The following is a 26,229-nucleotide window of genomic DNA, read 5'->3' as shown; positions in this document are numbered from 1 at the left end:
CTAACGGAAGTTTATTTAGTGCTTTATCCGGGTAGCCGGAAAGTAGAGCATTGCAGTAGTCTAACCTAGAAGTAACAAAAGTATGTATTCATTTTGCTGCATCATTGTTGGACAGAAAGTTTCAGATTTTTGCAATGTTACGTAGATGGAAAAAAGCTGTGCTTGAAACAGTCTTGATATGTTCGTCAAAAGAGAGATCAGGGTCCAGAGTAACACCGAGGTCCTTCACAGTTTTATTTGAGATGACTGTACAACCACTAAGATTAATTGTCAGATTCAACAGAAGATATTTGTTTCTTGGGACCTAGAACAAGCATCTCTGTTTTGTCTGAGTTTAAAAGTAGAAAGTTTGCAGCCATCCACTTCCTTATGTCTGAGAAACATGCTTCTAGCGAGGGCAATTTTGGGGCTTCGCCATGTTTCATTGAAATGTACAGCTGTGTGTCATCCGCATAGCAGTGAAAGTTAACATTATGTTTTCGAATGACATCCCCAAGAGGTAAAATATATAGTGAAAACAATCGTGGTCCTAAAACGGAACCTTGAGGAACACCAAAATGTACAGTTGATTTGTCAGAGGACAAACCATTCACAGAGAAGAACTGATATCTTTCCGACAGATAAGATCTAAACCAGGCCAGAACTTGTCCTTGTAGACCAATTTGGGTTTCCAATCTCTCCAAAAGAATGTTGTGATCGATGGTATCAAAAGCAGCACTAAGGTCTAGGAGCACGAGAACAGATGCAGAGCCTCGGTCTGATGCCATTAAAAGGTCATTTACCACCTTCACAAGTGCAGTCTCAGTGCTATGATGGGGTCTAAAACCAGACTGAAGCATTTCGTATAAAACATTTTCTTCAGGAAGGCAGTGAGTTGCTGCGCAACAACCTTTTCAAAATGTTTTGAGAGGAATGGACGATTCGATATAGGCCGATATTTTTTCACTTTTAGTGAGTTTGGTAACACAATAGAAGCCATATAATGACTACCAACCACAACACACAGCCTGCATCATAGTCAACATACACTACATATACAAAAGTGTACACCCCTTCAAATGAGTGGATTTGACTATTTCAGCCACACCGTTGCTGACGGGTGTATAAAATCGAGCACACAGCCATACAATCTCCATAGACAAACATTGACAGTAGAATGGATTTACTGAAGAGCTCAGTAACTTTCAATGTGGCACTGTCATAATATGCCACCTTTTCAACAAGTCAGTTCATCAGATTTCTGCCCTGCTACAGCTTCCCCGGACAACTGTAAGTGCTGTTATTGTGAAGTGGAAACGTCTAGGAGCAACAACAGCTCAACCGCAAAGTGGTAGGTAACAAGCTCACAGGACTGGACGTGTAAAGCGTGTAAAAATCGTCTGTCCTCGTCTGCAACACTCACTACCGAGTTCCAAACTGCCTCTGGAAGCAATGTCAGCACAATAACTATTTGTCGGAAGCTTCATGAAATGGGCTTCCGTGGCCGGGGCCGCTGCACACAAGCCTAAGATCGATGTGGAAGAACCTGACTGGCCTGCACAAAGCCCTGACCTCAACCCCATCGAACACCTTGGGGAGAAATTGGAATGCCGACTGCAAGCCAGGCCTAATCACCCGACATCAGTGCCCGACCTCACGATTGCGCTTGTGGCTGAATGGAAGCAAGTCCCCACACAAATGTTCCAACATCTAGTGAAAAGCCTTCCCAGAAGAGTGGAGACTGTTATAGCAGAAAAGGGGGGACCAACTCTATATTAATGTCCATGATTTTGGAATGAGATGTTCAACGAGCAGATATCCACATACTTTTGGTTATATAATGTAGCTACTATACTAATGCATTTGTAACTACAATCATGCAGTACAGTCAAAGCAGCTTAGCAGTTACATCGGCGGGCCCCTTTGGCGATAAATTAATAAAACCTAAAGCTTACCTTGACTTGGAAGAGTTCCAGTGTTGGATAGCCATAGCCAGCTAGCTAACATCCTTTTCTGTTTGAGTAGGCTAAACTATTATTCTGGAAGAAATGAATTTGTTCAGTCTGTTCAACTATTGTCTTTCTCTGAGTCAACTACTCACCACATTTTATGCGCTGCAGTGCTAGATATCTGAAGCTTATGCTTTCAGTACTAGTATGCTTTCAGTACTAGATTCATTCTGCGATCCTTTGATTGGGTGGACAACATGTCAGTTCATGCTGCAGGAGCTCTGATAGGTTGTAAGTCTATGGAAGGGGGTGAAAACCAAGAGCCTCCTAGGTTTTGTATTGAAGTCAATGTACCCAGAGGAGGACAGAAGCTAGCTTTCCTCCGGCTCCACCAAGTGCTGCTAAAGCTACTGTAGACCTTCATTGCAGAATAGTGTTTTTTTTTTTAAATCAATTATTTGGTGACTTGTGAATATATTTAGAATAGTTTTAACTAAAAAGGATCACTGTTTTATTGTTTCACTATTTAATTTTTATGAAATTTTCTGAGGAGCATGGTCTTCCTCTTCCTCTAGTGATCTAGATCTTCCACTACGTACTAGGTAACCCTTCACTTGTAAGGTCTACATAAAGCTGCCATAAACGTGTCTGGAACAATAAATTGAATTGTGTGTGTTTAATATCTGTCCACGTATTTTTGTCTGTGTTGTCCTCAGAATACTCAGTGTGTGAGTGATGGAGGCAGGGTGATCAACAGTGTTCTGGAGGGGGACGTCAGTGTTGCGTCAGGAGCAGTTATCCAGCACTGCCACCTTCAGGTCTGGAGGAACTCAAACGTAGATTAAAATGTGTACTTAAAACATTTATATCACTGTGTCCCCGTATGCTTGGATGTTGTATGACCTTTGACCTCTTTTCCCAGGGACCAGTGGATGTGCATTCAGGTTGTTTACTCTCAGGCCTGGAAGTGACCTCATCTTCGCACATCCAGCAGCTGGCCTTAACCAATGACCACATCATCCAAGGGCACCACATACAACTGGGAGAGATGAAGATTACTGTTTATACAGTGCTGGGGGCTTACGATGATCTTAAGGTAGCAGGGCGCTGTCTTCTCTCTCCTCCTCCCTTCCACCTTCTTTAGATATTTCACCATCTGAATTGTAGGACTGTGGACAGAGGCTGCTTAGAATGTCTGTTGGTCTCTTACAGACTTTGCCTTCCCATAGGTTTCCTGCGATGACGATGGTGCCACCTTTCTGAATCACAGATGGAGTGACCTCTACAGCCGCACTGGAATACAGTAAGCGTGTTAGCTTGATTGCTAACCTACTCTGCTCATGATTTGGACCCTTGGAATGATGAATGTTATATTTGCTGGGTCCCTCTGCTCTTTCTCTCCCTAGGCCTGAGGATCTGTGGGGGTCCGGGAGGTCCCAGTCACTCATGGAGGCCCGCCTGTTCCCAGTCTTCCAGCCGCGGGGTGGTGCGGTGGGGCTGGAGGTGGGGGTGTGCTGGCTGTTGGGTGGGCCGGGGGCACTGGAGCAGTGGAGGGCCGTGTGGAGGCTCTCTCTCCGAGAGGTCCTTTCCCTTACTGACCAGGAGGGGGAGCTGCGCTGGAGGGAGGCGCTATTCTTCCAGGTGGGGAGGAGGAGAGTGATGGATAACTTGAAGAGCCAGAGCGATCGTGGGTTGTTGCCCAGCTTCAGGGCTGCCGTGCTTGGAGGCCAGCATGAGGAGCTCCTCTGCACACTAGACTCCAGTGAGTATTGATGTTCCTTTATTTGACCGTGAGAACACATGGGCATGTACACTGCAAGGAGTTGCAGTGTGGAGGAGTTAGTGTCTCAGGCACCATCTTATTTCTTTCACCTTTTCAACACTTGAAGTTTATGTTCTCTAAATGTGTGTTTGTGTGAATTCCTGGGGGTGCAGGTGCCTGAATGCATTATACAGGCTCATTTTGCACTCTTGCTGTCAGACGGCCATAAGAATGGAAAAAAGGCTGGTGGAGACCAAGTAGACATACTGTTATCTACGTGCAGACACGCTCTCAATGACAATAGTAATCTTGTGTGCTCCAGTTGCAGCGGGCAGCGGGGAGAACCTGGGAGTGGCGGCCCGCTGCCTGGCCTGTATAGCTGACGTGTTGGCCTGCCTGGCCGGGGAGGGCCGAGGGGGGCTGAGGAGCGGGCCGGCTGCTAACCCTGCCTGGAGCCATGCCTTCTCCATCCTGGAGCAGGGAGACCTGCTGGGTGGCGTCCAGGCCCTGGCCACCGAGAGAGCCAAGTGGCTCAGCAGGTCAGACCCATACTGATACTATTAACTATTAACTGCGGACATCTGCATATGCACCATAATGTTTACTCTCTGCAATATCAATTCCCCAAGACTATGGTCAAGAAGGGAAGGAAGCCATTAATTATTATAATACATTTAAATTAAGTCAGAAGTGACAGTATATGACTGCCCCCTGCAGGCCAGACTTGCTGGTGCGTGCTGCACGGCACTATGAGGCGGCCGGGCAGGTGCTGTTACGACAGGCTGTGATGTTATCACAGAGATTTATCTACATTGGTCAAGGTGAGGTCCCGCCCCTTGGGGAATGGCAAGATGTGGAGTGTCCTGCCAGACTGGACCTCTCAGGTGAGTCAACAGCCCTGTTCTTTCACCCCTAGAACAGCGTTTTTAAAACTCTGTCTTCGGGACCTGAAGGGGTACGCTTTTTGTTTTTTCCCCTAATGTTACACAGCTGATTCAAATGATCAAAGCTTGATGATTAGTTGATTATTTAAATAAGCTGTGTAGCGCTAGGGCAAAAACCCAAATATGTAGCCCTTGGGGTCCCGAGGACAGAGTTTGGGAACTCTGCCCTAGACCTTTCCCTTAGCCAAAGCAAAGCTCTTTTGAGGAGTTATCCCTACTCTTTTAAACCGGGACATTACCCCTAAAAACATGCCGTTAGGTTCTAAATAAACAGTGTAGAAACTAACGGACATCTAGTCAAAGCTCAAACCAAGTTTATTCACCCACTGTGTCAAACAGCTGCAAAGATGTGTTTCCACCAGCACAAGTGTTTAAACCCCCTTTTAGGTGGAGTCTCCTCCTTTTCTATAAACACTACATCTTTGTTGTTAAGTGATGTGGGTAATAAACTGTTCCTTCTCCCTTCATGTGACCTGACCTCAGACCCCATTCCTCACTAATCCACAGCTATCCAGCCTTATTAGTGACCGCAACCATGTGATTGCCTTTCCCTTACTTAGTAATATGCCAAACCCCTGGCTCTTATCCAACCTCCCTTGACCCCACCATATACATTCCTCATACATGTGCCCATGAACACCGTGTATAGCAAGCATTTCATACTGGAACCCAACAATGCTATGGGATGCTTAGTTTAACAAAAAATGGAATGGAAAGTCATTAGCCTGGTCCTATATCAGTTTGTGTTTTCTTTCCACAAAGCCCGTCGGAGTACTTCTCACAATAGGCTCTATCCCACAGGTGGCTGGAGCGACACTCCGCCCATTGCCTTTGAACATGGCGGCGCAGTGGTCAACGTGGCAGTGAAGGTCGACGGGAGACGTCCCATCGGTGCCCGAGCTCGTCGCATCAAAGAGCCCCGTCTGCTATTGGTCAGTTCCAGCGGAGTGCAGGATGATGCTATCGCCATGGAGACAGTTTGCGAGAGGCTGGAGGATCTGAAAGACCACTGTGTGCCATATGCACCTGGTAAGACTTAAATGGGCATTTTTATGCAAATGTTTTTGTCCATTTAAAAAAAATACATCAAATTGATCAGAAATACAGTAGACATCGTTAATGTTGTAAATGACTATTGTAGCTGGAAACGGCAGATTTTTTTTCTTCTATGGAATATCTACATATGCGTACAGAGGCCCATTATCAGCAACCATCACTCCTGTGTTCCAATGTCACGTTGTTAGCTAATCTTTTGCAATTATGTTAGCACAGCTAAAAACTGTTGTCCTGATTTAATGAAGCAATAAAACTGGCCTTTAGACTAGTTGAGTATGGAGCATCAGCATTTGTGGGTTCGATTCCAGGCTCAAAATGGCCAGAAACAAGTAACTTTCTTCTGAAAGTCGTCAGTTTATGAAATGAAGGCCATTCCATGCAAGAAACAGCCAAGAAACTGAAAATCTCGTACAATACTGTGTACTACTCCCTTCACAGAACAGAACTGGCTCTAACCAGAATAGAAAGAGGAGTGAGAGGCCCCGGTGCACAACTGAGCAAGAAGACAAGTACATTAGTGTCTAGTTTGAGAAACAGACCCATCAGAAGTCCTCAACTGGCAGCTTCATTAAATAGTACCTGCAAAACACCAGTCTCAACGTCAACAGTGAAGAGGCGACACCGGGATGCTGGACTTCTAGGCAGAGTTGCAAAGAAAAAGCCATATCCTAGACAATAAAAAGAAAAGATTAAGATGGGCAGAAGAACACACACTGTACAGAGGAAGATTGTAAAAAAAGTGTTATGGACCGACAAATCTAAGTTTGAGGTGTTCGGATAACAAAGAAGAACATTCGCGAGACGCAGAAAAGATGCTTGACGAGTGCTTGGCGCCATCTGTCAAGCATAGTGGAGGCAATGTGATGGTCTGGGGGTGCTTTGGTGATGGTAAAGTGGGAGATTTGTTCAGGATAAAAGGGATCTTGAAGAAGGAAGGCTATCACTCTGTTTTGCAACGCCATGCCATACCCTGTGGACGGCACTTAATTTTTGTTGAAGCCAATTTCCTCCTACAACAGGACAATGACCCAAAGCACAGCTCCAAACTATGCAAGAACTATTTAGGGAAGAAGCAGTCATGGTATTCTGTCAATAATGGAGTGGCCAGGCCAGTCACCCGGATCTCAACCCTATTGAGCTGTTGTGGGAGCAGCTTGACCGTATTGTACGTAAGTGCCCATCAAGCATGGGGTGAAATCTCTTCAGATTACCTCAACAAATTGATAACCAGCTGCCAAAGGTCTGCAAGGCTGTAATTGCTGCAAATGGAGGACTCTTTGACGAAAGCAAAGTTTGAAGGACACAATTTACTATTTCAATTAAAAATCATTATTTATAAACTCGTCAACGTCTTTACTATATTTCCTATTCATTTTGCAACTAATTTCATGTATGTTTTGAACGGTAGTGTATGTGGGCCGTGCTGATCAGTATGTGTGTGTGTGGAGTCTTGTGTGGCATTTTTCCATGTTTTTATTTTATTTTTATGATCTTAATAATAATTCTATATCCTTGTGCTGTCTGACTGCTATTGCGTGATCCAGTTTTTCATAAAGGCACATTTCTAGTTGTCATGTTTGATCACTTTGTCTTTGATCGTAGTCCAGGTCATGCTTTGTGATCAATCATGTTGTGGTAAAACTGTCAGCTGTCACTGTGAACACTAAATGCTCACCAATTAAAAGGGTGCGTGAACAGAATCGATGTGTCTTTATACTACACTACATCCCTGTTGGTCATGTCTGGTCATCTGCTCCCGTGTGTGTGTGTCCCAGCTGCCCTGTTGAAGGCAGTGTGTGTATGCAGCGGCCTGGTTACCTATCCCTCTCGGCAGTCCCTGGATGAGCAGCTCCTGCAGCGCTGGGGCGGAGGGGTGGAGATCCACACCTGGTCCCTCCTGCCGCACGGTTCAGGACTGGGTAAGAAGAGCAATGGGTTGTGCTCAATAGGGCATGTAACAGAAAACATTTTGCAAGACATTGGTCTTGCAAAACGGAGAATGTTTTGCAATGGAACATGTATTGTCATTTTTATTAGAGAGTCTAAGTAGTCCCTCCCTGTTTGTCTGTTTTTCTTCCATTTGGTGCCTAATGCACATGACCATGGGCCAGTGTCAGCGTCTCATAACACATAAACCACCACATTGTCTCTTGTTGTTGTGGTGCTGCAGAAAAAGCAAAAAACACTACTTGGTCATCAATGACAAGTGGCACACATTGCCCGATCACTCCTTCACCCTTCTCTCCCCTTCCCCTCACATCCCCTCTCTCACTCTTTCTCCATCTTTCTCCCCGTTTTCTCTCGCACTGTTTGTTGTTGCACCTGCAGGTACCAGTAGTATCTTGGCGGGAGCGGTGCTGGCAGCCGTCTATAGATGCACGGGGCGAACCTACGACACAGACTCTCTCATTCACGCTGTTCTCCACCTGGAGCAGATGCTGACCACTGGTGAGACAACACGCACTCACAAAAACACATACAGTGCATTCAGAAAGTTTTCAGACCCCTTGACTTCTTCCACATTTAGTTTGTTACAGCCTTATTCTAAAAGGGATTAAATAAATACATATCTTCCTCAATCTACACACAACACTCCATAAGGACAAAGTGAAAATAGGTTTTTAGAATCTTTTGCAAATATTTTAAAAAACGGATACTTTATTTAAGTATTCAGAACTTTTGATGCTCAGGTGCATCCTGTTTCCAATGATCATACTTTTCTACAACTTGGAGTCCACCTGTGGTAAATTAAATTGATTGGGCATGATTTGGAAAGGCACACACCTGTCTATAAAAGGTCCCACAGTTGGCAGTGCATGTCAGAGCAAAAACCAAGCCATGAGGTTAAACGAATTGTCCGTAGAGCTCTGGGACAGGATTGTGTCTAGGCACAGATCTGGGGAAGGGTACCAAAATATTTCTGCAGTATTGAAGGTCTCCAAGAACACAGTGGCCTCCATCATTCTTAAATGGAAGAAGTTTGGAACCACCAACACTTTCTAGAGCTGGCCGCCCAGCCAAACTGAGCAATCGGGGGAGAAAGGCCTTGGTCAGGGAGGTGACCAAGAACCCCATGGTCATTCTGACAGAGCTCTAGAGTTCCTCTGTGTTGATGGGAGAACCTTCCAAAAGGACAACCATCTCTGCAGCACTCCACCAATCAGGCCTTTACGGTAGTGTGGCCAGACGGAAGCCACTCCTCAGTAAAAGGCACATTGCAGTCCATTGGGAGTTTGCCAAAAGGTACCTAAAGACTCTCAGACCATGAAAAACAAGATTCTCTGGACTGATGAAACCAAGATTGAACTCTTTGGCTTGAATGCAAAAGCTTCACATCTGGATGAAACCTGGCACCATCCCTACGGTGAAGCATGGTGGTGGCACCATCATGATGTGGGGATGTTTTTCAGCAGGAGGGACTGGGAGACTAGTCAGGATTGAGGGAAAGATGAACGGAGCAAAGTACAGAGAGAGCCTTGATGAAAACATGCTCCAGAGTGCTCAGGACCTCAGACTGGGGCTAAAGTTAACCTTCCAACAGGGCAACAGCCCTAAGCGCACAGCCAAGACAACACAGTGGCTTCGTTACAAGTCTATGACTGTCCTTGAGTGGCCCAGCCAGAGCCCGGACTTGAACCCGATCAAACATCTCTGGAGAGACCTGAAAATAGCTGTGCAGCAACGCTCCCCATCCAACCTGACAGAGCGTGAGAATATAATACAGGTGTGCCAAGCTTGTAGCGTCATACCCGAGAAGAATCGAGGCTGTAATTGCTGCCAAAGGTGCTTCATCAAAGTACTGAGTAAAGGGTCTGAATACTTGTGTAAATGTAATATTTCAGTTTTTTGTTTTTAATACATTTGCTAAAATGTTAAAATAAACAGTTCTTGCTTTGTCATTGTGGGGTGTTGTGTGTAGATTGATGACCCTAAAAAAACAATTGAATACATTTTGTAATGGGGCTGTAGCGTACATTTTTTGGGAAAAAGACTAGGGGTCTGAATCCCTTCTGAATGCACTGTACACAGGATACCATTCACATCCTATGCTGTGTGGCTCAGGTAAGGCATGGTGCTTGCAACGTTAGGAAAGAGGGATCAATTACCGCTGGGGCCACTGATACGAAAATCTATTCATCCACATGTGAGTTCCAAATATCTGTAACTGTCCCCAAAGCATTGAGATGTTTTTATGCTTGTGAAGAATGCCTTCACTGTTGCAAAATGAGAATTGTTACGCATCAGGACAGTTAACCCGCTCTGCCCTTAAACTATGGCGTGCTGCGTGCTAATTATCTATAGGCTATGTTTCAATTTGTCAATCTCAAATTATTTTCAAACAAGGCTTATTTAACTATTTGAATTGAGGTGTGTTTCGCCCTCCTCAATAATTCACATAGAAGCAGCCCATTTCACTGTGGCGACCAATTTACATTTGTCCGGCTCATTGTAAATGCCTCAAACTTCTCTCTTAGATGAGAGCCCAAGCACTTCCCCAGTGTTTCTTAGGATCAAGAATGCAGACATTTGCATCTCCAGTGAGAACAGAACCTGCACTAACTTTTTTCCCCCTGGCGCATTTTCCGACTGGCGTCCGGACATGGCTAGAAGGGATCCATTTTAGCTAATCCTAACCCTTTTCCTAACCTTAACCTAATTCTCTTAACCTGCTATGTTAATTTTCCTAACCTGCCACGAAAAGTCAAATCTGACAAAAGCTGGGATCCCTTCTAGCCATAACCCTGGCGCCCGTGTTGCCTTCATTGTTCTTTGGATTCTTGCATAGATTGTAATGGACACGTGTGTAAAATACATTTTTGAAGGTTGTACTGATTATGCTGAGCTAATGCTAAGCTACAGGCACGTCACAGGGGCTATGAAGCTGAAGCATCAGTTTAGAACGTTTTCTCACAACCAAATATAGAAGTGGGAAGAGGAAGTCCAGTCGTTAGTAGTGAAACTGGGCTGAGATTCTGGTCATTTTCTCATCTATGGAACATCTGGATCTCAATACATTTTTCTGTTCCCAAAACTAGAATCCGCTACAAACACAGTGCACTACGTTTTATAGATTTGACACTTTTCCAAAGTTAAAAAAAAAATGGCGTTGTTTAAGAATGCAAGTTCGAATTGAGTTTGTGTACACGCACTCTTCAGAGGAGGCGCTCCCTGACTGAAAATGCTAATATTTGCTACAATGTGCCAATAGGAACTCACTAGCTCATGCTTGGCTTTGCTCACCTTCTTCATTGTTCTGCCCACTATGCTTCATTTGTTCCCACTGTAAACGACACGGATAAACCAGCTTAGGTCCATTATAAATATATTTTGCTAAGCTGTTTGCCGGCTATGTGTGGAGCCATGTTTGTTGACATCATTCAATGCATTCTGAGTCACGAAAACGTCTGTCAGACAAACTATGTTATAGCAAGGTGAAGGGATGGTTCACTCGAGAACTTCTGGAAGTGAATGATGGGAGACGACACATCCCCTTCGTCTTTAACATGCATACTGCAAACAGACCCAACTCATCTTGTTACCTCTTATCTTTGGTTGATGGGGAAAAACAACCATGGCGGCGAGCACAACTACACACCATCGGACTACTTTAGACTTTTAGAAAGGGCTTTACTCAATTATTTTGATCACTGGTGAGCTCACCCATGATGTGATGAAGTGTAAATAGTCATTGTTAAATCATATTATGGTTTCTATCAGCCAAGAGTTGTCTAAATATGACAGCTTGTGTCTCTTTTCTCAGTTAGCGCTAGGACCATTGTAGCCTATAAAACACAATGATAATTGCAACATTGTTTTGTGATAAAACAGTGTGGCCAGCTCAAACATGTCAATCGTAACTAGACATTCTAATGAAGTGTTCTAATCACACCGGTTTGAGGGTACACAGCAGGGACCACCCGTGTCAAAGGGTTTTAAGTCGCTTTGGATAAAAGCGTCTGCTAAATGGCATATTATATTAATAGAATATTATGATATGTTATTTGTTATGATGCACTCATTCTGTTTCCTTCTCTCTCCCGATCTCCCTCCTGAGGTGGTGGTTGGCAGGACCAGGTCGGAGGCTTGGTGGGGGGAGTAAAGGTGGCGCGCTCCAAAGCCTGTCTCCCCCTCCGGGTGGAAGTGGAACGTCTCCCTCTCTCCGACGACTTTCTGCTCTCACTGCAACAGCACCTCCTGCTGGTCTACACCGGCAAGACTCGGCTTGCACGAAACTTGCTGCAGGTTAGCCATCCAGCCTTCCACCATCCACTTATTCAAAGTCACAATGTTAACCCCTTAACTTTATACCATTCATTGAAAACACTGACTTTTTGTCCTTCAGGCCTTTTAGTCTGTATTGAGTTTAATCCACTGTAATAAATCCAACACTTTCTGACTCTGTGTGCTAGAACACCTTGTTTCGTGCTTTTAGTCAAGTTTAGGGTTCAAAATATCGCTTTGGGATTTAATGAGGTTCTGCAAAGTTCCTTTTTAATATATTTTCACCAAGCATCCACACTTCCTGTTTCCACAATATTTCCGATCACTTCCTGTTTACAGTTGTGGTAGAACACTTCCTCTCAGTGCTGCAGGCATTTTGTCATTTCACATGTACCATGTATTTACTAGCTGAAATCTTTCAAAACTACATGATCAAAACAGTATGTCAACTTCTACAGCTACTTAGAGGAATAGCCAAGGAGAGGAAGCAACTTCAGACTACTGAGCTGTACCCCTGGTGCAGTTTGAAGGATGTTGGGTGTCTCGTCACTAAAATGGCAGCCATGTTATTGTGCAGGACACGGTGCGGCGCTGGTATAGCCGTGTGCCCTCCATCGTGGAGAACGCCGGGCAGCTAGTGGACAACGCAGAAGAGTGTGCCCGCGCCTGTACAGAAGGTGAGAGGGAGAGGAATGGTCTTTCAAACTCGTACCTAAGTGGGGCTGCATATTTTAATTGGCAGATTTGTTTTCTAGCTGCACCTGTTTTGAGATGGGCGCATGATAATGGTCCCTTCTAAATGAAAACAAATTATACGAGATTAAATCAAGAATAGTGTGATGGGTGACAATATTAGCCTATCACTTGTGAATGATAAATTATCACTTGTGAATGATGCCCTGCTTAAGGCAAACAGTGCATTATTTTTTTGGTGACTTTTTTAACTCCGTCGCACACCTCATGTAGCCTAGCCCATATGTTTTGATAAGGTTTGTATTACAACTAAAGTGGCCAAATAAAGCACATTCATCCGCTTTACAACAGGTGTAGAGTCTAAATAGCATACATACGCAGTGTGTGAGTTTCAAGTTTGGGGAAGATAATTTTCACCATAAAAATGCACTTTGATAATAAAAGCATTTAATGCATAATCAAATTTGTGGTCACTTTTTTGTGAATGGTGTTTTCCTGCTAATGGAACATTTGTGTTTGTAGCCTACTGCCGTGTGCACATTGCTATGCTTATAATGTGAAGAAATAGCATAGTTTATCAACATTTTCAGCTAAACGTTCTCATCTGCTGAGTTAGGCTCATTGTTTAAAACATTTTTTTAATGCTAGTGGTTGTATTCATTTGGGATCTGTCGCATCACACAACTGTCCCAGACTATGTTTGGAATATTTATTTCTCGCACAGAATAGAATATGCTATTCTGTTCTTCTGAAATATACATTTTCTTCATATCATGTTTCTTTAGTCCTGTCTAAAATACATAATGGATTTATTGTGATGGTGTATTACATGGATTTGTTAGACTTTTCAAAGGGTAGATGTTCCAAAGGTCTGCATCAGTGGCTTGTAGGCTGTGCGTGGAAGCCAGGAGATGCTAAATGTGTTTGTTAATCCTCTCCCCTCCATCTTCCTCTAGGCTCTCTCCCCAGGCTGGGGGCTTGTCTGGAGCGTTACTGGGGCCAGAAGAAGGTGATGGCTCCGGGGTGTGAGCCGGCAGCTGTGCGGACCATGATGGATGCCCTGCGCCCGCTGGCCCTGGGACAGACTCTGGCTGGGGCGGGCGGAGGGGGCTTCCTCTACCTGCTGACCCGCCAGCCACAGCAGGGGGAGGCAGTGCGTCAGGTCCTCAACAACACACAAGTGAGTATATATAGACAGATGGCGATATACTGAAAGGATCAGGTATAGTTCAAATGAAGATGGCAGGGAACGAACAGGGCAGTTATATCAGTCCTATGTGTTTAAAACTTGAGTTTAAAAAGAAACCAAAATAACTCATTTAAAAGCAGAGTTGAGGTATGCTCAGCGTTTCAGCTGACATTGACTGTTTGTGTCCCAGGGCCTTCGAGACTTCAGTGTCCATCCAGTTGAGCTGGACATGGACGGCATCTCACTGCTGAAGTCTTCTTGAGACACAGATGGACGTCTGGACCCTAAGCCATTTTTATACACATTTCTAACTTTTATGATCTATTGGGGGACGGTTAGTGTTAGGACATATCACAAGAGGTTGGTGGTACCATAATTGTGGAGGACGGGCTCGTGCTAATGGCTGGAGAAGAATGAATGGAATGGTATTAAATACATCAGACACATGGTTTCCAGGTGCTTGATGCCATTCCATTTGCTCCCTTCCAGACATTATTATAAGCCGCTCCCCTCAGCAGCCTCCACTGGGACATGTACACCTTTCAAACCGAGACATTATTCTGCCAACTTTATGCCGACTTCTCTCTTTATAAGAAAGGTATTGCCCGCGAGACAAAGCCCATATGTTTATTTCCGCCAACCGACCTAGTCATGATTACGGTAAAGGTCTGCCTACGGCTTAGAATGAAATGTAGCCATAAAATCCTGAGGCGGCATTGGCACGCACTCCGCTCTTAAGCTCTTGATGGTTGCTAGACAGCGGCCGTTACTACTATCATCCTGGCAGTTAGAAACTTTGCGAGGCATGTCACTTCACCCATCATGCACTATTTCCTTAACCACAACAGTGGAAACAAATATCACTGAATGATGAAAATATTGGAATAAAGTAGGCTAATGCAATTGAAGGCATCAAATTATTGTTTACTTAAACTCGCAAAATCATCCAATTGTTATAATAGGCCTACATTTGATTTGAGGTGAGTGCTGCTCATGATCATCTTGTCAAGTGGGCTCATTTATTAGCACTGATCACACGCAGTAGGAACACGAGACTCCAATGCTTTTGAAAATATAGATTGCTATTTTCTATCGGTGTCGTGATGAAGATACTATCAATGTAATATCCTACGCCTGCTCCCTAACAAAGCAGAGTGAGGGTTGGAAAGAGGTGACACGTAGATTTAAAAAAAATAATAATCAGGTTTAATTTGGGCTCTGATAAATCTTTTTATGTTGCCATGATGCAGGTTGTGTGGGATATTCTTTGTATTTTATTCTATTGTTTCATTCTTAGCCTACTATCAAATGTGTGACTGTGTCTTTTCTGTTTAATAAACAATACATATACATGCGCATGCTACAACCATAGAGGCTGCACAGACCAGTAACATAATTCAACTCAAAATATGAAATTCTATCCTTTTGAAAATATTTTTTATTAGTCTTATGGTTCTTAGGATCTGCCTAAACAAATGAATAATGGATTTTTGTTGTGGTGTATATTCAATGGAATTATGAAAATAGACAACCACCCACATCTGCACACCACTACAACCACTCGCGCACGGGAGGTATAAAAGGCGTATGCAGGCAACAATGGGCCTGTTTGGGGGTCATATAAACATTGGGAGAAAACAATTTACCAGGCAAAATACTGTAACAGTGGTGTAAAGTATTAAGTAGTTTTGGGGGTATCTGTACTTCCCTATTTACATTTTTGACAACTTTTACTACACTACATTCCTAAAGAAAAGTATGTACTTTTTACTCATATTTTCCCTGACACCCAAAAGTACTCGGTACATTTTGAATGCTTAGCAGGACAGGAAGATTCACACACTTATCAAGCAAACATCCCTGGTCAACCCTACTTCCTTTGATCTGGCGGACTCACGAAACAGTGTTCGCCACGGGCACAAAACGGTTCAAATTCTACTACTAATGGACATTGTCAAGGGATACCCTTTCACACTCAATCCCTCAGGTGGCAGCGACCGGGTCCAGATGTTGAGCTTGGTTGATTGGCACACATTGGTGCTGCCAATTAGGGTGATCGTCAGTCAGCGTCTCAGCTTGTAAGCTGAGGCTGCTGGTTCGTTTGGACATGCCTGCTGGTGGTTTCCTTTTTGTACATGTGTTTCGTCACCATCTGAACAAATAAAAATCCGCTTGGATGGCCAACCAAGAGGTCAAGAGACAGAGCCGGCCCTGGACCAAGGCAAGTTTGCGGTCTCCCTTTGCAACATCTCGGCACATACGTTGATTTCTCACAAATGCACACATTCATGTTACAGGACCCCTAGACAAAGCTTGTGCAACAATATCTGTAGGCTAGTTATGGGTTTCGTCACACTACTAACTGCTACTTTCCCATGCAACAAGATCAACACACTTGATCAAAATGTTTAATATGGTATTTATGCGAGGTTCTTACTGTGTTTTGATATGGGAATATTTGTCTATAGAAATGTTTGAAAAATGATCCTAACACCAAAGATTTGGCTTGTTAAATGTAGGAGCCTCCTGTTAACAAAAAGGCTGTGGTAAGAGATTGTAGCCTTGATGTATTTGCAGTGTACAATATAATTGTAAGGGAAATGAGCCATTAATAACATACTACTTGAATGAAGATGAACCATAACTTGTTTCGAGACTAAAATACATGAAATCCAGCTCTGCAATATCTTGGTCCTGTGTATTGACTGATTTGATGGTCCTAGTACAAGAGCAGTGAAAAGACAAACTTCAGCATTAATCTCTTCATTTATTGACATAAACATTGAATTCAAAAGACTCTACTGACAGAACAAGGAGGAATGAAGTGGCACTACCAGATCAGTGCTAATGATGGGATTGTGTGTACTTGTTTGTTTCTTCCACCCGGGACTAGAGGACTGAGTCTCTTCTTCTTTTAGCCCATGTCTAAAATTGCTACCTCTTCTTTCCCACCTTCCTTAAAACGGCACTGACAACTTTTGTGGCTGATACCCTGGCAGTGTCACTGACGTCGTGTGAGCCACTTTATCAAGTGTTTACATTTGAGACATGTCGATTTAGATTTCTGTTTTCAGATTTGTGCAGATAAATGAGAGGAGATGAGGAGTAAAAGTCACTTTAGAGTATCGAGAATGATGCACCCAAGGCCTCCAGTGTGGCCATTCTGGTGAGGGGTCTCATTTTCCGGCCACCACTGACAATTGGTCACGGATCCGGCCCAGGCCGTCCAGCATGGTGTCCAGAGTTTCCTTGCTCAACTCCACCGTGACCGATGAGAGAGCGCCACTGCCCCTTAGACAGCTGGAGTCCTCCACCTGCAATGGCAACACACTGTTAGTGACAGTCACTTATACCCAGACCAACTTCAACAAGCCCTAGTTGTAGCATCTACACATTTATAAATGTTATTGTAGTGCTTGTGATGTATGGATGTAAAGCAGTGCTTGACTGACTGAAATGGGACCAGTACAATCGTTTAGCTAATATTCTGAGGTGCAGGAGCTCAAGCAGTAGAACATTTGAGGCTCCGGCGGGCCACTGCCCATGTTATTCACTGGATGTATGTGACAAAGTGCAGAAAATTTTAATATTATGGTGAGGAGAACACATGTTTGTTGAGACCAGTGCATGGCGCACATTGGCATACCTTCATGTGCACCAGGCAGGTGGGCACAGCCATGCGACTGACCGAGTCAGATGCAGTCTTCATGTCGACTCTCCAGTCCATCTCCACTAGATGGGGCAGCGAAACTGGAGAACATTCAACCAACAGTTGGGGCAGTGTCAGGGTTGGTACCACACGTTCACACTCATTCAGTAACAGATAGTTCAAAGAATAGAGCTGGAATATGAAAGAACATGCTTACTTTGATTAGACAGAGCCTCATTTCTCCATGTGGGGCTACAAAAAAAAAATCAGCAACTGTATTTCAAACATTTGACACCATTTCAGTTCCCAAAATTAGACATGTACGTTGAAGAACCATGAGAAAGTGGTCCTTGGTGAGCATGGGAGGAATGGCTACAGACCTGTGCTCAAGCATAATCTTGGTAATGAGGATCTTAAGGCTGGGGTGGAATGACTTGGGGAATAGTACAAGGATCTGCTCGGGCGCTGTCAGGTTATGGAACAGGATGTGGTGAGAAAGGGTGTGCAGGGCTGCAATAAGCTGGAAGAGAGGAGCACAGGATCAATTGGTGTCCTCTCCCAGATGATCGGTTTGAGAGATGTGTAGAGTCATGTTGGTGGTTCTATACATTAGGCTTGCATTCTATAATAATATTGTAGCAAACAACGACAGTACAATGCCCTTCGCAGATTTTGAACCCGGGTCGCCACACTTTACTAGGTCCCTGACATGTAAACGCTTCTTGGAATCTGATGAGAATTAGAAAGCTGCCATCTGTGTGCAGTGCAACCTGTTTCTCTCCTTGGTTGATGACTGATATTGCAATTACTTTACTTTCTCACACTCACCTCCTTTGCCTCGATGGCAGATACAGACAGGGTCCCTGCTGTACTTTCCGCGAGTCGCCATGACTCAGGGGCTCCAGAAGGGAAACTGTCAGCACATAGCTGCCGCACCGCATCCTTCGATGGAGCCTTCTCCCATTCATGGTAGTGAGTCGACATGAAAGGGATTAGAGACAGACGAGCCCTGAATGATCTCACAGTGAACATCTATAGACTACAGAGGCACATTATGGGATAGGTAAGACTAGCCTTACAGTGGCGTGTATTCATGGGTGCCAAGGGAAGCCATCATTTTCCTTCAATTCACAAGAGGCTGAATGTATTTCACTGGAGAAAGCAAGCGAATAAGTGCCCCTCTATGTGTAGCCCATCTATCATTGAATGCAAGGGAAGCCAGCGAGCATTTGGCCACCCTTTGTTTTTTTTAATCAAATAATCCAAACAGCGTTGAGCTAACTGAACGAGCTCAACTATAAATGGTCCTGGCGCACCCAAAAAAAAAAAGGAAAGGGAAGCCAGTTTGGATTTGGCTTCACAACAAAAGCCAGATGTCGTTGACAGAATTTGAATTGTTGTATTGTTCTCCAGTGGCTAGCTACAGTGCATTCAGAAAGTATTCAGAACCCTGACTTTTCCCACATTTTGTTATGTTACAGCTAGGGATGCATGATATAACGGAATCAGACAACATTAAATAAAAATGCCAACATCGGTATCGGCCCGATGTCTGTCCAGTTTAACACCGATGTCAAAGCCTACGTGCGTAGGTACATGATAATGACGCCACGTAAAATGTTGCACTACACAGCATTCCTAACCTAGCCCACAATGTGCTGTGTGGATCGAGCAGTCAACAAGTCGAGCAGTCATTTGAAAGAGTAAGACAATTTCAGCGAGACAACTCAAAGGCGAAATCCATTAAACGCCAAGATAATGGAATTCATTGTCCTTGACAATCAACTGTTCTCTGTTGTGGGTGATGTTGGCTTTCACCAACTGGTTGAGCACCGGTACACTACCAAGTGTGCTATTTTTCAGATGTTGCCCTAAAGGAGTTACACAGTAATAGCAAACGGAACCCTGTTTGGGTCTTTGCGTGTTAAATAAGCTTTTCATTTTACATCAAATAACAGTTATATTATAGAATGTTGTGTGTTCTGAAATTGCATGTGCAAGCCAAGCGCCGCCACTATAAGTAGCACTGTCAAAGCTGTACAAAAGTCTACAAGCAAGAAAACTGGCCACAAACGATGTGTTTACAATACCGCGTTGGTAATAAAACCTAGCTTTAGCGTGGTACCTAGCTAGCACCAATACAACCAGCCTGAAAACAATGACCAATAGAAACTGCAGTCCTTTCCATTATTCTTAGCAAAGATTTAGGAATCCTTGCAACTATTAGCTAGGTAGCCACTTTTTCGCCTATTGCAATTGAACTTCATGTTAATTAAAATAAATAGCTAGCTAGCTACTTAACCCTGTTGCCCAAAGCTAAGGTTATAAGCAGCCAGCGAGCTTCATCTGGCTAGTGAGGCTCGACCGGACCGGGTTGTGTGTTTTGAGAAACTAGCCACAATAAGGATTAGGGACAATAGTGGAATTTGCAGTTTGCCTTTGGAATAAAAGTACCTCAAAGTGATGCAGAAGGTTACAATTGCCACGGGTCCCCCAGATCCTCAAAGTTCTACAGCTGCACCATCCTGACCGTTTGCATCACCGCCTGGTCTGGCAACTGCTCGGAATCTGACCGTAAGGCACTACAGAGGGTAGTGCGTACGGCCCAGTACATCACTGGGGCCAAGCTTCCTGCACACACCTCTCTATATAAGGTCCCACAGTTGACAGTGCATGTCAGAGCAAAAACCAATCCATGAGGTCAAAGGAATTGTCCATAGAGCTCCAAGACAGGATTGTGTCGAGGCGCAGATCTGGGAAGGGTACCAAAAAATGTATGCAGCATGGAAGGTCCCCAAGACCACATTGGTCTCACTCATTCTCAAATGGAAGAAGTCTGGAACCACCAAGACTCTTCCTAGAACAGGCCGCCCGGCCAAACTGAGCAATTGGGGCGAAAATGGCCTTGGTCAGTGAAGTTACCAAGAACCCGGTGGTCACTGACATAGCTTCAGAGTTCCTCTGTGGAGATGGGAGAACCTTCCAGAGGGACAACCATCTCTGCAGCACGCCAACAATCAGGCGTTTATGGTAGAGTGGCCAGACTGAAACTAGAGGTCGACCGATTAATCGGAATGGTTGATTTCAGGTTTTTATAACAATCGGAAATTGGTATTTTTGGGCGCCGATTTAAAAAATAAAAAAAACTTTTATTTAACTAGGCAAGTCAGTTAAGAACACATTCTTATTTTCAATGACGGCCTAGGAACGGTGGGTTAACTGCCTCTTTCAGGGGCAGAACGACAGTTTTTCACCTTGTCAGCTCGGGGGATCCAATCTTGCAACCTTACAGTTAACTAGTCCAACGCAATAACGACCTACCTCTCTCTCGTTGCACTCCACAAGGAGACTGCCTGTTACGCGAATGCAGTAAGCCAAGGTAAATTGCTAGCTAGCATTAAACTTATCTTATAAAAAACAATCAATCATAATCACTAGTTAACTACACATGGTTGATGATTTTACTAGATATTATCTAGCGTGTCCTGCATTGCATATAATCGGACTGAGCATACAAGTATCTAAGTATCTGACTGAGCGGTGGTAGGCAGAAGCAGGCGCGTAAACATTCATTCAAACAGCACTTCCGTGCGTTTTGCCAGCAGCTCTTCGTTGTGCGTCAAGCATTGCGCTGTTTAGGACTTCAAGCCCCGAGATGAGACTGGTGTAACCGAAGTGAAATGGCTAGCTAGTTAGCGCTCGCTAATAGCATTTCAAACGTCACTCGCTCTGAGCCTTGGAATGGTTGTTTCCCTTGCTCTGCATGGGTAACGCTGCTTCAATGGTGGCTGTTGTCGTTGTGTTGCTGGTTTGAGCCCAGGGAGGAGCGAGGAGAGGGACGGAAGCTATACTGTTACACTGGCAATACTAAAGTGCCAATAAGAACATCCAATAGTCAAAGGCTAATGAAATACAAATGGTATAGAGGGTAATAGTCCTATAATAACTACAACCTAAAACTTCTTACCTGAGAATATTGAAGACTCATGTTAAAAGGAACCACCAGCCTAGTTCAGCTTTGGACCATGCCCCAGGATTACCTGACATGATGACTCCTTGCTGTCCCCAGTCCACCTGGCCGTGCTGCTGCTCCAGTTTCAACTGTTCTGCCTTCTTATTATTCGAACATGCTGATCATTTATGAACATTTGAACATCTTGGCCATGTTCTGTTATAATCTCCACCCGGCACAGCCAGAAGAGGACTGGCCACCCCACATAGCCTGGTTCCTCTCTAGGTTTCTTCCTAGGTTTTGGCCTTTCTAGAGAGTTTTTCCTAGCCACCGTGCTTCTACACCTGCATTGCTTGCTGTTTGGGGTTTTAGGCTGGGTTTCTGTACAGCACTTTGAGATATCAGCTGATGTACGAAGGGCTATATAAATAAATTTGATTTCATGTTCTGAGCAAGGAACTGAAACGTTAGCTTTCTTACATCGCACATATTGCACTTTTACTTTTCTCCAACACTTTGTTTTTGCATTAATTAAACCAAATTCAACATGTTTCATTATTTATTTGATGCTAAATTGATGTATTATATTAGGTTAAAATAAGTATTCATTCAATATGGTTGTAATTGTCATTATTACAAATCAATATATATTTTTCGGCTTTTTTGGTCCTCCAATAATCGGTATCGGCGTTGAAAAATCATAATCGGTTGACCTCTAACTGAAACCACTTCTCAGTAAAGGGCACATGACCGCCTGCTTGGAGTTTGCCAAAAGGCAGCTAAAGGACTCAGACCATGAGAAACAAGGTTCTCTGGTCTGAGGAAACCAAGGTTGAATCATTTTTGGCCTGAATGCCAAGCGTCACGTCTGGAGGAAACTTGGCACCATCCCTATGGTGAAGCATGGTGGTGGCAGCATCATGCTGTGGGGATGTTTTTCAGCCGCAGGGACTGGGAGACTAGTCAGGATCAACGGAGCAAAGTGCAGAGAGATCCTTGACGAAAACCTGCTCCAGAGCACTCAGGACCTCAGACTGGGGTAAAGGTTTACCTTCCAACAGGACAATGACCCTAAGCACACAGCCAAGACAACACAGGAGTGGCTTCGGGACAAGTCTATGAATGTCCTTGAATGGCCCAGGAAGAGCCCGGACTTGAACCCGATCAAACATCTCGGGAGAAACCTGAAAATAGCTGTGCAGCGACGCTCCCCATCCAGTCTGATAGAGCTTGAAAGGATCTGTAGAGAAGGATGGAAGAAACTCCCCAAATACACGTGTGGCAAGTTTGTAGCATCATACCCAGAAAGACTTGGCTATAATTGCTGCCAAAGGTGCTTCAACAAAGTTTGGAATACTTCTGTAAATGATTTGTTTATACATTTGCAAACATTTCTAAGCCTGCTTTTTCTTTGGTATTGTGTGTAGATTGAGGGGGGAAACTAATCAATTTCAGACTGATGCTGTAATGTAACAATGTGGAAAAAGGTAGGTCTCAATACTTTCTGAATGCACTGTAACTAAAATTGGCCATGGATGGAGATAGGGATTTTGACTTGTGGTTTTACTTAATTCTCCATACTGGCCAATGATTATAATGGCAATTCTGATCCAACCATAAATTCATACATAATGCCCGAGAAGATGAAAGTTCAATATGTAGCTAGATATGCGCTAATATTAACTAGCTGGCTCCTCGTTGCCCATGAAAGTAAGGCTAGTGAACAAGCATTTTAGTTAGGACAAAAGACTAAAAGCATATAGCCTACTGTATGACAGAGTCATAGATGAACGAGCGGTTTGGCATTTCTCTACAAGTAGAGTGGGTCTTTTTTTTTTCTCCAACTTGGACACGCAAACAAAGACTCAAGGACTTTTTCCACATTTTGTTACGTTACAGCCCTTACAGGAAGTACAACGCAGTTGATTTACGATAATGACAAACATTAAGCAGGACATTCATACGAGCCTTAACATCCGATTATAAGCCAAACGTAGTGTGAAATGCACTCATAAGCAACATGTTTAGAGGATCTTTTTGATGGCGTTCTATAAGAACTCCCTTGTTCTGCAACCAACTTGCGCGCATTGCCCTCGTGCGGCAATGTTTGCAAACAAAGGTCTATGGGCGGCAACAACTCTTTTTAACCAGACAGCATCAGATAGGCCTAGATGGGCTACTCGTACAGAGGGTGTAGAAAAGGCCAACGGAGTTGGTGGAAGAATCCTTTAATTCATGGCCACTTGCTCAGCTGGGCCAGGGAGCTTTAATTAGGTCAGGTGGAAATGTCAGTCAGATCTCAACTCCATAAAAGGAGGAAATCGCCATCGCCTGAGCTCACTGCTTTCTCTTCCTTAACTCCTTCTAATCCAGAAGTTCTGAGCGTCCATGAATCCACCGAATCAATTCGGATGAAAGGTAACAATCTGTTGCGATCGGGAGAGCAGGCCATCAGTTATTGTTTATAGTTATTACCTTGGAGTGCATGCTTCAAACCTATTGTGCAATGTAAATGGACAATGATCACGGCCCTACATATCATCACAGGCCAATTATGCCATCGATATGGTTAATATGTAATGACATTACATGTACATATGAAGACGAACCTGAAAGGATTAAATATGAAAAGTCATCGTTTGCTGAACTGATTAATTCTGATATGAAACTGATGGGGATTAGACTGAATAACCGATAACTGATTGTATTATTCTTCTCATGATTATGATGAATATTTCTGAGTCTAAATGACTCAATGATTCCTATTGACTTCTTATTGAACTGAATTACCTAATTATGTTAATGAGAATGATTTGATCTTTGTGATTATTTTTATTTATTTATTTATTTTACCTTTATTTAACCAGGTAGGCAAGTTGAGAACAAGTTCTCATTTACAATTGCGACCTGGCCAAGATAAAGCAAAGCAGTTCGACAGATAAAACGACACAGAGTTACACATGGAGTAAAAACAAACATACAGTCAATAATGCAGTATAAACAAGTCTATATACAATGTGAGGTGAGAAGGGAGGTAAAGGCAAAAAAGGCCATGATGGCAAAGTAAATACAATATAGCAAGTAAAATACTGGAATGGTAGTTTTGCAATGGAAGAATGTGCAAAGTAGAAATAAAAAATAATGGGGTGCAAAGGAGCAAAATAAATAAATAAATTAAAATTAAATACAGTTGGGAAAGAGGTAGTTGTTTGGGCTAAATTATAGGTGGGCTATGTACAGGTGCAGTAATCTGTGAGCTGCTCTGACAGTTGGTGCTTAAAGCTAGTGAGGGAGATAAGTGTTTCCAGTTTCAGAGATTTTTGTAGTTCGTTCCAGTCATTGGCAGCAGAGAACTGGAAGGAGAGGCGGCCAAAGAAAGAATTGGTTTTGGGGGTGACTAGAGAGATATACCTGCTGGAGCGTGTGCTACAGGTGGGAGATGCTATGGTGACCAGCGAGCTGAGATAAGGGGGGACTTTACCTAGCAGGGTCTTGTAGATTATGAATTTGATTGGATACATGTTATTCTGTTTCCTTTGTTATGCAGCACAAACTGCCAAGTAAATATACCACTTTGTGGTTAAAGGAATTCCAGCCTCAGTCTCATCCATTCCTCTGTCATCTGACCCTTGACCTCCTGTTCACCCTCACTGTCAGTCATCCTACCTGTCCAGCTACCCACACAGATTCCAATAATATTTCAAAGGGGCACCGTCTCGCTCGGATGCTTTCCCGGTGATATGCATTCAGCTTTTTGGGAATTGAAGGACAAGAAGAAAGAAAAAGTTTTTTTTTTCTTGGTCCAGTTTGAGGAAAGACCGTCTTCCCTTGGCACCCATGCATACACGCCACTCTTCCCGAGTAATTTTACGCACCGCTATAGTACTGTAGACATAGCAGAGCCTATTCCATACAGCAAGCCAGCCATAATAATCAAACTAGTTAACGTAACTTGTTAACGTTACGAAATGAACAAAAGCGACAGATATAACAAACCGATAACCCACAAAGATTATCACACCAATAAATACAGCAAAGCCGACAAACAGTATATAGCTTACCTTTAAAAGAATTTGCAAGGAAGAAAAATGTTCATCTGAAATGGCAGCCATCTTGCCACGTGATGCAATGAGAACACAGATGGCAATCGCAGCAAGAAAGATGTTCCAGATATTTCACCGGATGTATAAATGTGAACTATCCGGTTTGCGATTCCACTCACTACCAAATATGTTGAGGAGAGGAAGCCAAGTGGCCAGCAGTGGGAGAAGATGGAGCGAGATGGATTTTGGCCGACATTTTGCAAATGTTCTCATCGATGAAACGTTTAATCTCGTATAGTTTTATGTTTTCAAAAATAAAATATGTAAGAGTGGACTGCATTTTTGTTGTTGTTGTTGCGTTTAAGTTATTGCGAATTTCACTGAGTAGGCATCCCCTTACGGAAATATACAAATAAATGCTACAACGCGTAAATAGAATCTCACTAGTTCGTCATTGGCCCTGCCCACCTCCTTGCTTGTTCTGCTCATTATGATTCAGGTGCTACCATTGGAAACGACAGGCTCTGGTCTATCTTGGGTTAGTTATAAAAATCTTTGTGGAAATATCTGTAAACATGGAGTCATGTGCTCAATAAAGACTAGGGGGGCACAGGTTCTTATTTTTCTTCTTTGGTTTTTAAATAGCAGTTGGCAATCCAAGGTACACCCACCAACTGGACTGGAGTGTAAACCATTACACTTTTAATTTTTAGAAAGTACATAAAAATATAAAAAACTTTTGACTTACCCTACACTCATTAAAAACCCACTACCCCATTCCACTTCTTTGA

The 26,229-nt window shown here is 43.5% G+C and overlaps 2 protein-coding genes across 6 annotated transcripts in view; one reads left to right on the top strand and one right to left on the bottom strand.

Annotated features, from left to right (window-relative positions):
- The window catches only part of fcsk (fucose kinase), a 43,174-nt gene extending 26,696 nt beyond the window's left edge, over positions 1–16,478 (top strand). For 2 of the 3 annotated variants that reach the window (XM_031801811.1, XM_020456067.2), the window contains exons 11-23: positions 2,645–2,746; positions 2,851–3,024; positions 3,158–3,231; positions 3,335–3,690; positions 4,013–4,229; positions 4,408–4,574; positions 5,436–5,663; positions 7,466–7,609; positions 8,019–8,138; positions 11,746–11,933; positions 12,490–12,589; positions 13,562–13,785; positions 13,985–16,478. In XM_031801811.1, coding sequence (XP_031657671.1) covers positions 2,645–2,746; positions 2,851–3,024; positions 3,158–3,231; positions 3,335–3,690; positions 4,013–4,229; positions 4,408–4,574; positions 5,436–5,663; positions 7,466–7,609; positions 8,019–8,138; positions 11,746–11,933; positions 12,490–12,589; positions 13,562–13,785; positions 13,985–14,056 — 2,166 coding nt within the window. In that variant the 3' untranslated portion in view covers positions 14,057–16,478. Of the gene's footprint in view, positions 1–2,644; positions 2,747–2,850; positions 3,025–3,157; positions 3,232–3,334; positions 3,691–4,012; positions 4,230–4,407; positions 4,575–5,435; positions 5,664–7,465; positions 7,610–8,018; positions 8,139–11,745; positions 11,934–12,370; positions 12,590–13,561; positions 13,786–13,984 lie in introns of all 3 variants that reach the window. The other variant, XR_004204849.1, reaches the window with a different exon arrangement.
- Positions 16,479–16,541: 63 nt separating this feature from the next.
- Positions 16,542–25,886, bottom strand: commd9 (COMM domain containing 9). Of its 3 annotated transcripts, XM_020456425.2 has the most exons (6): positions 25,457–25,886; positions 18,272–18,397; positions 17,824–17,963; positions 17,661–17,695; positions 17,441–17,544; positions 16,548–17,108 (listed from the first exon to the last, which is right to left on the bottom strand). In XM_020456425.2, the coding sequence occupies exons 1-6, from the start codon at positions 25,505–25,507 to the stop codon at positions 16,971–16,973; spliced, it is 594 nt and encodes a 197-aa protein (XP_020312014.1). In that variant the 5' UTR covers positions 25,508–25,886; the 3' UTR covers positions 16,548–16,970. The 3 variants fall into 3 exon arrangements, with proteins under 3 accessions (XP_020312013.1, XP_020312014.1, XP_020312015.1); XM_020456424.1 differs by lacking the exon at positions 25,457–25,886 and having other exon boundaries at positions 16,542–17,108; positions 18,272–18,442; XM_020456426.2 differs by lacking the exon at positions 18,272–18,397 and having other exon boundaries at positions 25,457–25,519.
- Between the last annotated feature and the right edge of the window lie 343 nt (positions 25,887–26,229).

This window comes from Oncorhynchus kisutch, linkage group LG22, assembly GCF_002021735.2.
Source record: "Oncorhynchus kisutch isolate 150728-3 linkage group LG22, Okis_V2, whole genome shotgun sequence".
NCBI lineage: Eukaryota > Metazoa > Chordata > Actinopteri > Salmoniformes > Salmonidae > Oncorhynchus > Oncorhynchus kisutch.
The sequence above is the reverse complement of the archived record's forward strand: the minus strand, read 5'-3'. Positions and strand labels throughout refer to the sequence as shown.

Bases quoted from the DNA above. Each gene is read 5' to 3' on its own strand.
- commd9 (XM_020456425.2), bottom strand. From the start codon at position 25,507: ATGGCTGCCATTTCAGATGAACATTTTTCTTCCTTGCAAATTCTTTTA. The intron at 18,398-25,456 runs GTAAGCTATATA...GAATGGGAGAAG, and splicing joins CCTTGCAAATTCTTTTAAAG to GCTCCATCGAAGGATGCGGT. The intron at 17,545-17,660 runs GTAAGCATGTTC...AATGTTCTCCAG, and splicing joins TGAGGCTCTGTCTAATCAAA to TTTCGCTGCCCCATCTAGTG.